The sequence below is a fragment of the Copadichromis virginalis genome, linkage group LG2, assembly GCF_057382275.1.
Source record: "Copadichromis virginalis isolate Kocher_CV1m ecotype Utaka linkage group LG2, C_Virginalis_male_GT1.1, whole genome shotgun sequence".
Taxonomy (NCBI): Eukaryota; Metazoa; Chordata; class Actinopteri; order Cichliformes; family Cichlidae; genus Copadichromis; species Copadichromis virginalis.
In genome coordinates this window covers 30,128,204-30,144,333 of record NC_140619.1, presented here as the reverse complement: position 1 = coordinate 30,144,333, position 16,130 = coordinate 30,128,204, and the positions used below count along the sequence as shown (strand labels likewise).

The following is a 16,130-nucleotide window of genomic DNA, read 5'->3' as shown; positions in this document are numbered from 1 at the left end:
ATCCAAATGCATAAAAAGGGTTGCAGAGCTGTGAGAGGAAGAGCTGGTGTCTAATTCTTGCTTTATCCTTTTAATCTTTTAAAAGAAATTCATTTTAGATACATTTAGCTGCAACACTCTATCAGTTTCCTCCTTTTTTCACTAATGTGGTGAGAAAAAAAAGGTTGATTTCACAATAGAATTGTATCTGGTCTGCTTGGCACTCCACCAAAGAACAGCGTAGGAGGATTTTGACTATTGATGGTGAAGGGGAGCAAGCAGAAGTGATAATTTTGGCACTGAGGTCAGGTTGCTCCATTCCCTTGATGTGACAGTGGGGGTGGAGATTGGTGGTAAGAACCCAAAGGATTAAAAAGCTTCCAGATGACAGAGCCGTTGGGACCCAGCCTGGCAGATGGGAGTGAAGAGGCATGGCTGTAGCTAATTGAACATAAGTCATCAAATATAAGATGTGTTGCTTGATGCTTGTGCTTATGAAGCCTAATCTAAGATGCCATCAGTGCATGGAAAGTTCTCAATCAGGATAGCTGCATGATTACGCTGGGTTACGCTGGTCTGGCAGTTGGTCAACCACTTCAGCCCAGACAAAAATATCAGTTGGATTGGCTGCTGTAATGGACTTTCCCTTAGTGATACCAGAAGGTCAAAGATTGTACTTTTGCATCTCAATGGTTCACCATTCATCATTCTTTGATGGTTGACCCCCAGGAATGTGTACCAAAGGAACAGAATACTTTGCTTTTTTGCACAGTGCTTGCAAAGGAAACAACATTTTCATTTAGCTCAGTTGTCACTGTGGAAACTGTGGTCATGGTAAGCAGCTGGCTGAAATGCACACAGAGTTTGCATGACTGAAGCTTTTCTCTTTGAACTGAAAATTTTGTAAAATATTTTATTGTGTTTGAAATGGTGCAACAGACAGGGCAGAAAAGGACTGTTATGATCTCATTTATGGAATTATTTCCTGTATGCACAGTCATTTTTTTTCTTGTGTAGCCTTTCAATACATTTTGTTTGTCATAGTAAACAAGTTTCATGTGGCTTGATTGCAGACGAAAAGAACATTTTTGATTAAAAATCCCAGAGATTACTTTATTACCCATATCTCACACAAACAGGCTGACAGAAATCAGTTACTATTTTTCTTAACTTGCATTGCCATCACCTTTGTCCATCTTAACTCCTGTCTGCCTTTTCTCATCACTACTCCTTTTTCTTACTCTCTACTGCGTTCACTCGGCCCTCCAGGCGCCTCAGTCGATCCTCCACAACAAAAGACTTTTCAGAGCTCGAAGTGAGCAGCGTCAAAAAGACGCATACCAGCACTAAGCCAGCCAGTCGAACTGCCGTGGTGTCTGCGGACGCTTGCTTATCAGTCACTATCAGTCCAAAAAACCAGAGTCCCAAGACAGTTTTGATAATCCAGAAGACCTGCTTTATCGCACCAATCAGCAGACGCAGAACGATGGACAGCAACCAGTAGCCAATGAGGGCCACCAGACCCCACTGGGCGACGGCCGTCACACCCTCTGGAGTAAAGTGGGGCAGTTTCAGTGTAGCTGTGGAGGGAGGAAATCCAGCTTAGCCGTGTTGTTAAAAAGAATAAAGCTTGAAAATACTTTCTGTTACACAGGAAGCAACAAGAGCAAACACTTACAATTAAAAAGGAGTGGCTTACAAATTGCCCGGAGGGAGAGGCAAGTCTGCATATTTTCACTTGCATTTTTTATTGCCATGGATTCAACTTTACGTGAGCACACACACACACACACACACACACACACACACACACACACACACACACACACACACACACACACACACACACAAACAGACACACACATAGGGACTCATCCTGCTACCCACCATCAAATCCAGTGACTCTGAGGATCTCTGTGACGTAAACGGCGATGACATTCAGGCCGCTGGCAGCTCCTTCGGCCAGGAATCGGATCACCATCTCAAAAAACTGGAGTGGTGTGCAAGGAGGGTGGAGACATGCTTTACATTTGTTATTACACAAGGCCACAATTAAGTAACATGGCATACTGGCCAGACTGAAAACCATGCAGAGAGACGACAGAAGACAATGTGCAGGCAGTGTGATTCATAATGCTGACAGGAGCAGCTGGTACAAACTCACTGATCGCATTCAGCTGGGAACTTTAATAGCCCTTATTTCACTTGTATTTTTATTTTTTATTCCTATTTATTCTATTTATCCCCTTTGTATATTTTATTTATATTTGTCTCTGTATTTATATATGTGTGTGTGTGTGTGTGTGTATATATATATATATATATAACAGTTCTGTAACTGTAACTTTGGTCGTTGCTGTGCTTTTTTTGGAAGTCGAATTTCCCAGAGGAACCCACCCGAGGGATTAATAAAGTTCTATCTTATCTTATCTTATCTCTTATCTTATGAGCGGCATCTTAAGATAGAAGATGTGCCGACTTGGACAAACAGCTGTGCGTGCTGGTGACAGCTGGACAGCACCCCTCTCTATTCCTGTGCACCCTCCACCCCCGACTCACAAAACAACACACACACAGACACAGTACTGCAAGGTCAAGGGGAGCCCAGCGAGTTGGACGCATATCTAATCTGCACCTGTTGCACTACACAAGGCCACAAACTTAAGAACTTCATGCCAGTGTCTGTGTAACTCATAAACAGGTGTAATAACCTTCTATTGGTTTTAATTTCCAAAACTTTTAAAGCTTTCATAACTGTAAAATCGGGCTTATTTACTTATTACACTATTATACCAAAGATTTTGCTCTTTTACACTGATTTTACTGGGAACTATCAGCACAGCGTCCAGATCTTTTGTTTAGCTTAAATCTGAAGTTGCAGAAACAGGCTTTATTTTCAGTTTGACTGCATGTGGGAAGTTAACTCACACATTCAGACACACTAGGTGATTCATGGTGAACTACTAATGCACAATGACGTTTCCACACACACACACACACAAAAGCTCACAAGTAAAGTGAGCCCTTACATGCAAATATCACTGTACTGAAACACACAGCTTCTCTACTCTCAGCGCTATATGGTGTAACACGACATGACACGACATGGGGCTAAACTGAACCAAGTGAGTGGGCTCTGTTTAAGGCACCATGTCAGGGCAGCACGATGGAAACACCCAGGAATGTTGCTTACCATGGCCAATGTACCGACGTTCTCCTGACCAAGCAATGACTCAAGAAACAACACTGCACTCTGAGGGAAAAGGGAGCCACCAGTAGTAGAAGGAGCAGGGAGGCGGAGATGAGCGTGTGGAAGAGTGCGAAGGGGTGAGGAGAAGACAGAAAAATGAGGGCAGAGAAGATGATGGGGGATCAGGAAGGGAGATTATCAAGTTGAAGAGCACATGGAGGGGAATGCGTGTGTAGAGGGTGAAGTGATGGGTGGAGAAAGGTTAAAGAGAAAGGTTGGAGCTTTCAGAATTAGTAATCGGGTACAGTTAAGCACAGAGCGAGAATACTGAGAGAATAGTGAAGTTAGACCACCGCATTTTAACAATTCAAATCCACTTCCTAGTGCAAGGAGGAAAAGAGCGTTATCCCGCGGTGCACCTCCCCTCTTTACCTCAGCAGCTGATCGTATCACGCTGGTTCCCACTAACGACTCCGCGTACCGGTGGATCTCCTGGCAGGTTCCCGTGAAAACGGTACGCAGGGTAACCACCGATGGGCTGTCCGCCTTGGCCTGCTCAGCCCGAGCTTCGGCTCCAGCCCAGGCCACCGTCAAGCCGAGAGCCAACACACAGATAGTAAGAAAAACCCGAGCCATGGCACATCCACTGCGCTCTCAGCCCAGACGCACGGAGTCACTGAAAGGAGGTTTGAGAACAATGTGTGGAAAATGTGCCAAGTGAACGCGCACAGGTTCACGCTGCTCAGAGCAGGTTGAGCAGCTCGTGTTCAGTGACTCAGACAGAAAATCACAGACTTAAAAATGGCTTCTGTTGGGAGCATTCGCTGACTGCACACCGAGTTTTAAATCAACATGTAGCACCAACAGGCAGAAGGACAGGCAGTAGAAGGCGCACGCTTTTAAAAATAATAAGACATTCAAGTGTAAAATTTGAAATTCAGATAAAACACAGGTTTAAAAATCCTTTCGGTTTCAGGAGGATATTATTACTATTGGTGTTTAATTATAAACTCTGGCTGCACTGCAAAAAATATCCAATCCTGGAACTCTGCGCTCCCCAAGGACGCTCCAGCTATATTTGGTAAGAAACCGTTAAAGGCTTAGATCCAGCAGCGATAGAGATATGAGATCATCAGTCAAAACGTAACGGAAAGTTACAGTTAAAAACAACAACAAAAAAACTCCCGCAGTGTATGAATCCAAAAGTGGTTTGTTTCCTGGGCAGATCTGCAAGAAAACGACCGAAACTCTGAGTGTGAGCTGGCCACGAGTCTCCTAAAGCCTCTTATTTCAGCTCTGAGCCCCACAGCGATCGAGGTTGGTGCTCCTTTGTCTCTGAACTTGCATCAAAATGCACTTCTGTGATGGATTATGTTGCATAACATTTAAAGAGTGAGAGAGCGAGAGAGAAAAAGCCCTTCGTGCCACCGTTCCCGTTCGGCACTCCCTTCCTTCCAGCGTTTCTAACGACCGTTTCCAACGTGCAAACACGTCTGGGGCTTCGGGGAGGAGGAGCAGAGGGAGGAAAGAGCTCTGCTGAGCGGGGATAAACAGAGATTTGCACACTGGGACTTGTATTTTAATGCTGCAGGATCAAACGTTAAGACTTCACATGGTTTTAATAATAAAAAAACGAAGAAGAAGCGGAACAGTTTTCATGTAATTTTAATAACTAGCAGAACAGCAATTATACAGCACCAAGTCAGCTTGTTTCAGGGCAGCACTGAGCAAAAACAGGCAGATAAAAAAAAAAAGAAAACGGCATTCACAGTGTACATACACACCAACATCCACAGCACTGCTGTTTCTCTGATAACTGGTTTAATGGGCTGCTTTCAAATGAGTGCACACAAACAAGCCTCTGTCTGCACCAGCATTAAAAAAAGAAAGTTAATTAGTGGACACTGGATGAGAGAAGCTTCGGTTATTGTTAAAATAAAACAACAACAACAACAAAAATCTTCAAAGCATCACTGCGGCCCACACAAAGCTGAAATCATCGACTGTCTCCTCACCAACAATCTCTTGCACATCAGAGTGTAAGGGAAGTACATAATTGGAGGAGGGGGCACGTGAGTGCCGTGCTGAGCCTTTTCCCCAGGCAGTGTCTCTACTCCAGCTCATCTCGCTGACCCGCTTCCTGACGAGTTTAGCTGCGTGGCTTTTAGCCGATGTAGATGCGATGGAAGTCGTTGGCCCCGAAGGCCGCGTTGCATTTGGGGCACTTCCTCTGGCGTGTGTCGTAGCGCGTCTTAACGCACTCGAAGCAGAAGACGTGGAAGCACTTTGTCAGCACAGCATCCTTCACCCGGGAGTTGCAGCACGGACACGTAAGACGTGCCTGTAGAGAGAGAGAGAGACAAGGAACGGTTTGAACAATACACTGAAAAAAACATTGTTTTTCTCGACTGAATGGTTCCTAATGAGTGGAAGTGAATATCTAGGGCAGGAGTGAAGCCCTCAAACCAGACTTAACACTCAACCACTCTCTTAGAAGAACAGAAATCCTGTAAAGCAGGTGTGTATCACTAAAGACTCAGATCATAATTATATGTACTGCCTCTGGGGATAAATCTGGACAAATGTGATCACAGGCCTATAGGAATCTGAAATTTGAGCAAGTCTGTTTTCTAACAGATCCACTGAATTCCAGTTGTTCTATTCTGTCCTCATAAAGACTCTGATCACACTCCCAAAAACACACTCAGCTATAACACCTGTCAGTGTATTTGTTTATGGATTTTGCTTGCAGCCATGAGACATTACTTATGTGTAACAGGAACTGCCTGTATTTTTTCCCACAGTTGGTGAGACTGTAGTTTGACCTCAGATGTTTTTCAGCATTAGAATCATAAAGTTATCAATGGTCATCAGATCAGAGCTAAAGGAGAAACTCTGCCACAAGGTTAGCCTCATTTTGTTTTTATAGTAAATAGGAAGTTATAGCTAGCAACCTGTGAGCTCAGATTAGCACAAAGACTGAACACATGGGGAACAGAAGCACAGGAGTTTATGTTGCTGTGCTTTATCTTGGTTGAGACTGGTAACTTCCCAGAGTGTCTAAAAGACATAACCTCCTGCGAATGCTGCAATTTCTACACTAAAGATGCAATACACACATCACTGAGCTTTAAGTGTTCTGGCAGACTCATCGGATCACCTTCGTTGAGAGCCAGGCTAGTCTGCTGCAGGACTTTATGCCAAGCTGAGGGTCTGACCTTATAATCATTTATTTCTTCATTTAGAATATCGTCTCCATTGCTGATTTTCTCGGCTGGCTTCTTGGCCTTCTCAATCTTTCTCCTCAGTTTGGAAATGTCCTCCTGAAAAAAAAACACAATGGGGAGATGTAACAGCTGTAAGTGACAGGAGACACTCCCTATATTTTGGGCTCATCTAACAACAGACTTTATGACTATAATAGTCTTATAGCCCTTTTGTACTGACTTGACTCGACTTTTCAGGGGTTTCCATTAGGTCATTTTTAATATCTGCTCTGCTGGGTTCCAAGCAATCTAAGACGATCCAAAAATGTGACATCAACAGACTGCATGCTGCTGATTGGCCAGTCAGTGGCGTCACTTAAAGAGTCATGAGAGCAACTCTTTCAAAAAACACCATGTTCAAACCACCGGGTGCAGATGTTTACCCTTGATTTAGCAGCAGGTATACCCTCGCTTCGACGTCCTTCTCTGTTGTGCCGCTTTTTGTCGCAGCTGCGTTGCTATAACAACTCCAGGCACCTTAAGGTGCTACTCGATCGCAATGGAAAACGATCAAAGCCGAGCCGAGTCCCATAGAGTAGAGTAAGTACTCGTGGAAAAGAGACTATTAAGTGGCATTAACAGTCATGTGAGAAGTTTTCACCGTTTCATTGGAGGGGGAAACATAATGGAAATATTGGAATTATAGAGGAAACAAATCCAATTAGGGATTAGAAAATATGTTGTGTATTTTGAGAAAAAGTCATCTCGAAAGTCTTATGACAGAAAATTAAATTGTTTTAAATCCAGTTTAGATTTATGGTACAATCTGATACAGGAGAGCTGTGGAGGATCAACATGTAGGGCTGTTTTCAGCAGTATAGTTAAAATTGCTTTAAAGTCTGTAATCCCAGTGCATATGATTATGTGACGGCATTTCAAACTGCCGTGTTTACTGAAACTTGGTGATTTGCGTACCTGTGCTCGTCGCGCATTGAAGGACTCCTTTTCCCTGGAGATGCTGTTCTCAACGACCTCCTCTCTGACCAGCTTGAGCCTCTGCTGAACCTGCTCCAGCTGAGTTCGCACCTCCTCCGAAAGCAAAGCCGACTCCTGAGCCTGAAGGAGGATGAGAGCTGTCAGTGGGGAAATTCTAATCCCATGCACTCCACTGTGCACACACAGTACAGCATGTGAAAGTGATTTTAGTTATTATTTACTTTAACTATGTACATCTAAATAGCATTAAGGAAGCTTAAATTCCTTAATAGGAGCTCATTTTGTAGCTCTGATTCTGCCCTCTTAGGGAAATTTGATTTACAGCATAGTCACAGGGCATTTTATCACATTATTTAAGCTTTACATATGATCAAGCACAATGTAAAGGCACTTTCTAGTGAGCTGAACCGGCTCTCCAGTGAAAGATGTATTGTTAGAAGCCTGCAGCTAAAAATCAATAGACAAGATTTTGACTGCTCACAACAGTTTAGGAAGAAATCAAGCATTGGTGTGTTCTCCTCCTCCCCGTTACGTAGGAGGGCAACGCCTACATCAGTATCATCTGAGTGCTCGATAACATTTAGGATGAGCTGGTATATGAAATAAACAATAAAGATCATAAAATTTCCAGGGGGCAAATGTGCGCGGGGGTTCGTCAGGAAGCGATATGCCAGTTTTGATGTCAGCAGTGCCTCCACTCTCCAGCACACTGAGCAGATAAACCACAGAGGGTCTATAAGGTGCTGATTGTTGATCCATTTAAACACTGTGCAACTGTTGTTTGTTAAAAGTTGTTTCGCTGTAAGGCTCTAGGATTTTTTGGCACATCTTGAGAAGGTACCAAGGCAACATAACAATCTCAAAAACTGACTGCTCAGCTCAACAGGCTGGGCCTCCGATGGACTTCTGTTTCCTTCGAGGTCAGGTCAGACGAAAAGGCATCACAGTGAGTAGCCATTCGGAGTGGTTGCCATCCCTGGACAAGCAGGTTTTCTCCTGCCCTTCACCTCAGCTTTTATCCCCTTCATACGGAACAATATGTTACCTTGCGTTTATTCATGTCCAGGGCTTGTGTTCGAAGTGCCAGCTCCCTCTCAGCAGTGTTGATGGTGCCCTGCAGGAGGCGCTCCTTCTCCTCAAGCTTCCTCACCACCTGCAGCTGGGCATCGACCTGTAAGGTACAGCGCAAACAACGATTTCAAGAAATCCCTTTTATTTAAAAAAGAAAAAAAAGAAGAAAAAAAAAGAAAAAAAAAAAAAGAACAAAGCAGGAAACTGTTCAGCAGAAAATGTTTTACCATGTTTGTTACAAACCACTATGATGCACAGTGCATTAAAAGAAAGTAATTAACTATATTCAATTACTAATTAGCAATTAATCTATGTGTGGTGGGGGGCGCACATGGGTGCTGCAGTCGCCTTGTGCTTCACCTGAGTTTTTAAAGTAAGTAGCTGGTCGGCGAGCTCCTCCTTCTCCTCTTTCAGCAGCTTGTGGATCTGGTTGGACTTGATTCGCTCGCTCATCAGCTTGAAGTTGGCGTCGTCTTTTTCTCTGAGCTGCTGCATCAGGCGGATGTTCTGTTCCTGCATGTCCTCAAAAGCCTGGCCCGTCACGTCCATCTCGCTCAGCAGAGCGTCTTCCTCCTACAGGAGGAGGCGAGAGTGTTGGAAGAAAAGAACCAGGCAGAGGTATTTAAGAGTAAAAACTAAATTATGAGGTCCCGCACCTGTTTAGCTATGGACAGCTTCTTGTTGAGGATGTCGATCTGCTCCTCCACAGAACGGATCTTCCTCAGAGCCTCTTCATCAGCCATTTTCTTGCCTTCCTTCCTCTCCCTCTCCTCCAGCTCTCTCAGCCTCTGCCGCAGCTCCTCTGCCTGAAACCAGGACATTTATACGGGAAGCCCAAAGCACATTACTACCTGCTTCCATCCATCCATGTAAAAAAAATACATAAAAATCAAGCCAGAAACATCTTAGTGGACCAAACAGATTCACTTCCACTACTTTGCCGATCATGTTAACAAAACGCCTGCATTGTGCAGCGCTGATCACCTCAGACTTGGTCTTCTTCTCTGCAGCCATGAGCTGGACCTTGTCCCTCTGCTCCTTGGGTGCTGAGCGGTACATGTCCAACAGCAGCTTCATCTCCCGCTGGGACTCCTGGGCTTTCCTGCACAACCACAGTGAGAATATTTAACAAAACTATCACCTAAACGAACACACAACACACAGTTAAAGGAGTTTCTCAAGCTATGCTAGCTCCATATACAACAAAAAGACCGTTCCCCCATGTTTTACATGTCAACATTCTTTGTTTACCTGCTGTATAATGAAGAGCTCATCATTTAGTGAGTGCTACTGCTGTTGATTCAAAGAATCACATGACGTTTGCAGCCTGAAGCTGACCCGCAGAACAAAAGATCCACAACAACAATGAAAGTAAACATGTTTCCACTGTACTCTGACAACTGTGACATATGAAGCATATATATAATACTATAATATGAAAATATGAACACAAAGGTGTAACACTGAAATCAAGCCCTCCAAAATCAGATTGAGGAAACAAAAAATATGATAATGGGCTGTTTGAGTACTTACAGTTTACAATATTTTTCCAGCTTCCAAATTCTTGGTCATATGTCTCTTTATAATGTATAATTTTAATTTATGTGTGTGCAAAAAAAAAGAAAAGCAGAAAAAATCCTGCATGGATGAATAATCTCTGACACAGCTTAAAATAAATAAATAAAAATCACTAATGTATCTTACTTGAGTTCTGTGCGAACGATCTTCAGCTGCTCCATCTCCTTCCTCTTTGACCCTCCAACCATAGAGAGACGCTCCCCGGCCAACTCCTCTGCCTGGCTGCTGCTCCCTGGTTTCTCCTTCTCTTCCTTTATCATGCTGCTGCTACTGCTGCTGCTGCTCCCGCTGCTCCGGGTCGGCCTCTCCCTCTCCTTTTCCCTCTCTCTCTCTTTTTCCTCCTTCTTTATAATGTCCTTCTCTTTCTTTTCTTCCTTCTCTTTCTTCTCCTCCTTCTCCTCTTCCTTTATAGTTGCCTCGAGCTCTATACCAGACTCTGTTTTCACTGAGGCACCTGTAGAAAGACGATGCGAGAAAGCCATGGAGGAATTGTAAACTGGGACAGGCTAATTAGCGAAAAAATAAAAAGCTATCTAAAATAAAGCTACATAAAATGAGATCAGTTTTAGAATTAGTTAGCTAAGCTGGGAGTTACCTGTGCTGCTGGGTGTGGAGGAGCCGTTGTCAGGCTCCGTCTTGACCACAGGTTCCCCAGAAACAGCTAGCGTTGATGGAGAAGTCATATCCTCCTTCACATCCATCTCTGTGCTGGACTGAGATTGGAGGGGGGCGTTGCCCTTTGAAGCGCGAACCTATGAGGGTAACAGATTGTGCCATCATGTTCTGCTTCACTTCACCCAGAAGATGTGACTGTGAAAGCACGCCATCATTGTTTCATTTCTCTTCTTGCCTCCATCTCACTTACCTGGTTGAGCTCAGCTTGCGCTTCTCTAAGTCTCAACTTGTATTTCACCACCTCTCCCTTCATCTGTTGGTTGTGAGTTTGCAACGTGCTGATCAGGTGTCGCATCTCCCTATTAATGGGACCTGAATGAAGTAAGAGGAAGTCAAGGGTGAAGGTTTTGGTTCAAATACAAATAATGCATCTCATTCACTTTTAATGTCAAAACTTCCATCAGTTACCTGCTTGCTCATTGGCAGCAAGAGTCTGCTCAAATTCGATGCGCAGCATCTCATACTCTTTCCTGACCTGCGCCAGTGTGTCCTCCAACTGAAACACCTCTGTGCGCACCTTCCTCTGCAGAGTCACCTCATCATTCTGCACACAGAGAAGATGAGAGTAAGACGAGGTGTGACGAAGACAAACGAAACCGCCCAAACACACAACCTACCTCCATGTGCTCGAGCTGTCGTAGCCGTGCCGTCCTCGTGGTGTTGAGTCGAGCGCGTGTCTCATCTAACTGAGCCTTGAGGATCAGAGACTCGTTGTAGAGCACAGAAAACTGTGACTGCAGACAGCGATACTCTGCGGTTTCTTTCACCAAGCTTTCAGCTCGGTTCAGCAGCTCCGTCTGAGCAAAACAGAGGTAATGAGAAAAGTCAACAAAACGGAGAGAAAAATATTAGCTGATGAATAATTTCCATCACATTTTTGAGGTTCATCAGAAAGACTCTGGTGTAAAAACTGACTTCATTTCTGTTACACTCATGTGAATCCACTCATTTTTAATTAGCTTCAAGTAAAAAGCATTTTTACACGATGGTAAATTAGCAGTTTGGTTGTTTGGTTTCATGAAAGTGGACTTTAAAAGTGCTCATGAATCACAAGCAACTAAAACAAATGTCAAAGCAATGCTGCGTTCAGTGTGAGCACCTTCATGCTGCCGTTCTCCTGCTGAACATTTTGCAGGTCTTGCTCGAGCTTCTGCAGCTCGATGAGACGATTTTCCGCCAGCTCTCTGTTCTCCTCCAGCTCACTGTTCATCTCCTCAAACTGTGTCAAGGAAAAGTACAAAAATGCTCACGCTATAGTTTTTTTGCTGTCCAAAAAGCTGCTCTTTAACTTTAAAAGGGAATCCTACCTTTCTCTTGTTAATAGTGATGGTCCCACACACACTGCTGGCCTCTCCACACACTTTGTAGCCTTTGCTGTTTACCTGGAGTACACAGGAAGTGTTACAACATACAAATAATCTCCTGACATTTCCCTGCTTCTAATCAGCCTGCGCTATCCTCACCCTCTCCAGTATCTCGATCAAGTGTGCGTTCAGTCTGTTTTCCCGCCGGCGGATCTTCTCCATGTCCCACTGCAACTCCTCGATCAAAGCCTGCACCTCGCTGACACGCTGGTCGGCCTTGTTAGCCGCCCGTGCCAGAAGCCGGGACTAAGCGACACAGAAAAAACCCAAAGAATTAACTACTGAGAAAAAAAAATCAAGTCTTTATGACCAAATCATTCAAGAAGTTTATATTATCTTCAAAACAAGTGTTTAAAAAGTGTAAAAGTTAGTTGGATCTGAGGATTAATCCAGTTCAAGATGCAGTTCATACCTCGCTCGTCATGTGTGTGTACTTCTGTTTGAGGTCCTCCGTCAGCTGTTGAAGCCGCTCGTTTTCACTGGTCAGGAGAGTGTTCAGTTTGGATGCTACCACCCACAGACTGCCCCCTGGAATGAAAAGCAACAGCATCACATTTAAAGAAAACCTGATGCACGCACATTTAATCTCATTGTCTCACTGAAAAACTCTCTTCACAGAAAACGTCAAAACATTGAATCTCACCAGCTCCAGAGTCCAACTCAGCCTTGAGCTGAGCCACGGTGCTTTTCAGAGATTCATAGATCTCCAGCACACGGGTAGCCTGCTTCTGGCTAGACTCCACCCTCTCCTGAAGCTCTGCCTCCATCTCCTCACTGCTGCTGCTAGCCAGCGTGGCCAGGAAGGAGTTGTTTGTCTCTCCTTGGTGGCCTGGATGACAGCCACATAACAGATTCCGTTTTTGGGTTTTTTTAACGTCACTGCTTTCAAAGTGATGATTCGTTGGTAAGTTCTGTTCTTACCTCGGTCCTTGGCTCTCTCCTGGTTGGAGTCGCCATCGGGTTCTGGAGTTTCTGGCTTCAGGCTCCGCCCCTCACCCGTTGGAGATTTCTCAGGCTCACTGCTTGCTTGGTCGTAACGCCTGATGATCAGCCGAATGTTTTCATCAAACTGAAAGAGACCAAAGAGCATAATAATTTGGAATTTTACATCTTCATACAGAAGATATTTGTTAATGATCATTTTTGACAGAGGGGTCACCTGGTTCCAGTATCTGTTCAGGATCAGAAGACTGGCATCATCTGTTGCTTGCCGGGTCTCCAATCTCTCAATTCGCTCTCGAAGTTCATCCTCAATCACCTGCACGCAACAAGATAACAGATCAAAAGCTTTTAGATTAACAAGACAAGAAACAAGTGCAGCTTCTACAGTCTGATGAGGTAGAAAACAACACCGGGGAATGAATTTACCTGTCTTTGATCGAGAGATTCTCCCAACTTTCTGTTCTTAGTCTGGAGAGCTTTGATGTCTTGTTCTTCCTAAAAAAGATTTGATTGAAACATGACTGCACAAAGAAGAAAACTTATCCACAATACGAGAAGACGGTTGCTAATAGATATATTAAGGGTAGAGTGGATAATAGATGAGGACTCACAGAGTTGGACACCCCTCCCAGTTTAATGACAGTCTCCACCGCGGTGCTCCCTCCGGCCGCGGCGCTGACTCCGGCACCTCCGTCCTCTCCTTCACGCTCCCTGCGCTTCTCTGGCGGCGCACCGGAGGACGAAGGGCCGCTGGGATCGGCAGGACGCTTTTGCCCCGACATCGTCGGACTCCTGAAACAAATACAGGAATAAAAAAATTCTCATTCTAACCGGAGGAAACTGTGTGTCTCAAATGAAAGTAACTGGGTAAACGACAAAGCCAGCTAGATCAAATGATATCAGGTAACTCTCTCAGTGCTTATTCTGATACTATATCGCCCAAAGAGATGGGAGGAGGAAAGAAACAAACCCAAATGACCTCGTAACATTTCAATTCACCAACAGTCTGATTAAATGAGTGACTGTAAGGTTAGGAGAACGTTAGCCATTTGCTAACGCCAGCTTTAAATGCCGATCAACTTCATTCTGATCCCGTACTTTGGTGCAACTACTCTGTAATACTGTCAACAACAGCTACAGCTAATAGAAACCTTACCGCTTTTAACGTTAAGACTTTTAAGCTAGTAACTGAATCTGTCTGTGGATGTTGATGTTGCGGCTCCCTGGCTCTCGGAAACGGAAGTTTCCACAGTCATGATGGATTAAAGCTAACTTGGCAGTGCGCCCCCTGCTGCCACGGAGGGCGCAAATTCACCAAAGGGACGCGTCCGGCTTCTTCTTCTTTCTCTTCTTTGTGCTTATTGGCGGATGGCAAACAACGAACTGGTGCATTGCCGCCACCAATTGGTATGGAGTGTGAACCGAATCCTCACTAAAGTATTCGATCCTATCATGCAAATTTTAATTAAAAATCGCCTGATAACTTTCTAAGTAAATCAATGAAATCCAATTTTATAAACCCATCGTCCTTTCTTTTTGCCATCTCTCCGTCATTTTCAGTTTTAATATATTTCTTATTTCTTTTTTTTTCTTTCTTTTTTTTTTTTTTTTTTTACCAAAGCTGATAATTAACTCCACTAATCTTTTTCCAGTGGCCTCATTTTCAGCATTATCTGCCACTTCATTTCCCCTGACATCATAACGTGCTGATATCCATAAAAAGTTCATTAATAGTCCCGTCATCCTTACTCTGTATAGTGTTTGTTGGATTTCTATTGGGATGTATGTATGTGTTGACCCAGGGTGAGATCTAAAACCTGCAGAGCACGGGCCCTCGAGGCCTGGAGCTTGACACCCCTGCTCTAGATTAACGCTGCTTGAGCTTTATGTTCAGGCTTCGTCTCCCTGCCCGTTTTTCCCCTGCACTAGCTTGTTCCGCCGCCTGCTCGCCTGCCTGTTCTTTTGGAGTTTGTCTTCCCGGATCTATGACGGAGATTTACCTCGCCTCTGGCTGTGATCACCGCCCGCGTCTGTATTTTCTGTGTATCAAGTCACTCCAGTGCGCCACCCATCCTCCTGCTCTGTTTCATTCCCTCTCGCTCCTCGCTCGTTTACCCGATCACTGTAAATAGCCCCTTCCCTTGTAAATATCCCCTATAACTGTAAATAAAACAGCATTCAGCGCAACCCCCGAGCCTGTGTGTGTTTTTGCTACTGAGTCCACCCGTTAGAGTCACCCAACACCAATATCTCACCCTATACCTAGCAACCTCTTCTGCCACACCAAGCATCTGCATGTCCTCCTTCACTACATCCATTAATCCTCTCTGTAGTCTCCCCTCTTATCGTTCTGCCTGGCAACTCCATATTAAGCATCTTTTGTCCAATAAGATGCACATGTCCAAACTGCTCAATCTTTCTCCCTCTGATACACTCGTTTCTAATGTTGGTCCTCCTGGTGACTCCCAAAGGGAATTGTAAGATCTTCAGCTTGGCCTCCTTTATTTTTGTTAGTGCTATCAACTTCAAACCATACAGCGTAGCAGGTCTCATCTTGTAAATCTGCGAACTCTCCTTCACCACACTTTTAGACTGTCTGATACTCTACATTCAAAAATTATCAAATAAAACGTCATACATGTTGCACAATTGCCCATAAGCCAATCACTATTAACTGATTTGATCTGATTAAAATTCATTCGAAATGTTTAATTTCACGAGCAAATTTAATAGCAGCGAGAGTGAAAGGGAACATTTACGAGATAGTGATGAGCTTGCCATGATGTATGGTTTGGAGATGATGGACCTGACAGAAAAGACAGGAGGCTGAGCTGGAGAGTTGAAAATGAGTTGAAGATGTTCAGATTTTCAGTGGGATGGAGGAAAAAACAAAGCATGGATGGAGAAATTAAAGTGAGGGCTCAGGTTGCGCAGTTTCGAGACGAATGTAGAGAGGCATGGCTGGTGGATGCTTTGGACATGCAGAGAAGAGGGATAGTGGACATACTGGACAAAGGATGTTGAAGATGGAGTTGTAGGAGGGAAAGAAGAAGACCATGGAGAACATTCATGGTTGTAATGAGAAGGTTGGTGTCATAGAAGGGATGGTGTGAGACAAACTTACTACAA

General features: G+C 44.2%; 2 protein-coding genes across 3 annotated transcripts; both read right to left on the bottom strand.

Moving 5' to 3' along the window:
• Nucleotides 1-872: 872 nt before the first annotated feature.
• On the bottom strand, nucleotides 873-4,674 carry LOC146717613 (uncharacterized). 2 transcript variants are annotated; one of them, XM_085478560.1, is made up of 4 exons: nucleotides 3,602-4,674; nucleotides 3,173-3,232; nucleotides 1,867-1,969; nucleotides 873-1,559 (listed from the first exon to the last, which is right to left on the bottom strand). In XM_085478560.1, the coding sequence occupies exons 1-4, from the start codon at nucleotides 3,803-3,805 to the stop codon at nucleotides 1,204-1,206; spliced, it is 723 nt and encodes a 240-aa protein (XP_085334686.1). In that variant the 5' UTR covers nucleotides 3,806-4,674; the 3' UTR covers nucleotides 873-1,203. The 2 variants fall into 2 exon arrangements, with proteins under 2 accessions (XP_085334686.1, XP_085334687.1); XM_085478561.1 differs by lacking the exon at nucleotides 3,173-3,232 and having other exon boundaries at nucleotides 3,602-4,673.
• Nucleotides 4,675-4,818: 144 nt separating this feature from the next.
• rnf20 (ring finger protein 20, E3 ubiquitin protein ligase) lies at nucleotides 4,819-14,392 on the bottom strand. The gene is made up of 22 exons (XM_085478554.1): nucleotides 14,158-14,392; nucleotides 13,613-13,793; nucleotides 13,428-13,496; nucleotides 13,219-13,317; nucleotides 12,981-13,128; nucleotides 12,703-12,888; nucleotides 12,472-12,587; nucleotides 12,159-12,305; nucleotides 12,003-12,077; nucleotides 11,795-11,914; nucleotides 11,313-11,492; nucleotides 11,104-11,239; nucleotides 10,886-11,007; nucleotides 10,616-10,772; nucleotides 10,147-10,474; nucleotides 9,427-9,544; nucleotides 9,099-9,248; nucleotides 8,803-9,015; nucleotides 8,417-8,542; nucleotides 7,351-7,491; nucleotides 6,388-6,492; nucleotides 4,819-5,510 (listed from the first exon to the last, which is right to left on the bottom strand). The coding sequence occupies exons 2-22, from the start codon at nucleotides 13,781-13,783 to the stop codon at nucleotides 5,334-5,336; spliced, it is 3,084 nt and encodes a 1,027-aa protein (XP_085334680.1). The 5' UTR covers nucleotides 13,784-13,793; nucleotides 14,158-14,392; the 3' UTR covers nucleotides 4,819-5,333.
• Between the last annotated feature and the right edge of the window lie 1,738 nt (nucleotides 14,393-16,130).

What these genes read in the sequence shown, in the direction of transcription:
- LOC146717613 (XM_085478560.1), bottom strand. Translation starts at nt 3,805, where the DNA reads ATGGCTCGGGTTTTTCTTACTATCTGTGTGTTGGCTCTCGGCTTGACG. An exon ending in TGATACGATCAGCTGCTGAG is followed by an intron (nt 3,233 to 3,601) that starts GTAAAGAGGGGA and finishes CTTTTCCCTCAG; the next exon opens with AGTGCAGTGTTGTTTCTTGA. An exon ending in ACGTCGGTACATTGGCCATG is followed by an intron (nt 1,970 to 3,172) that starts GTAAGCAACATT and finishes ACACCACTCCAG; the next exon opens with TTTTTTGAGATGGTGATCCG.
- rnf20 (XM_085478554.1), bottom strand. Translation starts at nt 13,783, where the DNA reads ATGTCGGGGCAAAAGCGTCCTGCCGATCCCAGCGGCCCTTCGTCCTCC. An exon ending in ATCGTTCGCACAGAACTCAA is followed by an intron (nt 9,545 to 10,146) that starts GTAAGATACATT and finishes GTGGTTGTGCAG; the next exon opens with GAAAGCCCAGGAGTCCCAGC. An exon ending in AGCTGTCCATAGCTAAACAG is followed by an intron (nt 9,016 to 9,098) that starts GTGCGGGACCTC and finishes CTCCTCCTGTAG; the next exon opens with GAGGAAGACGCTCTGCTGAG.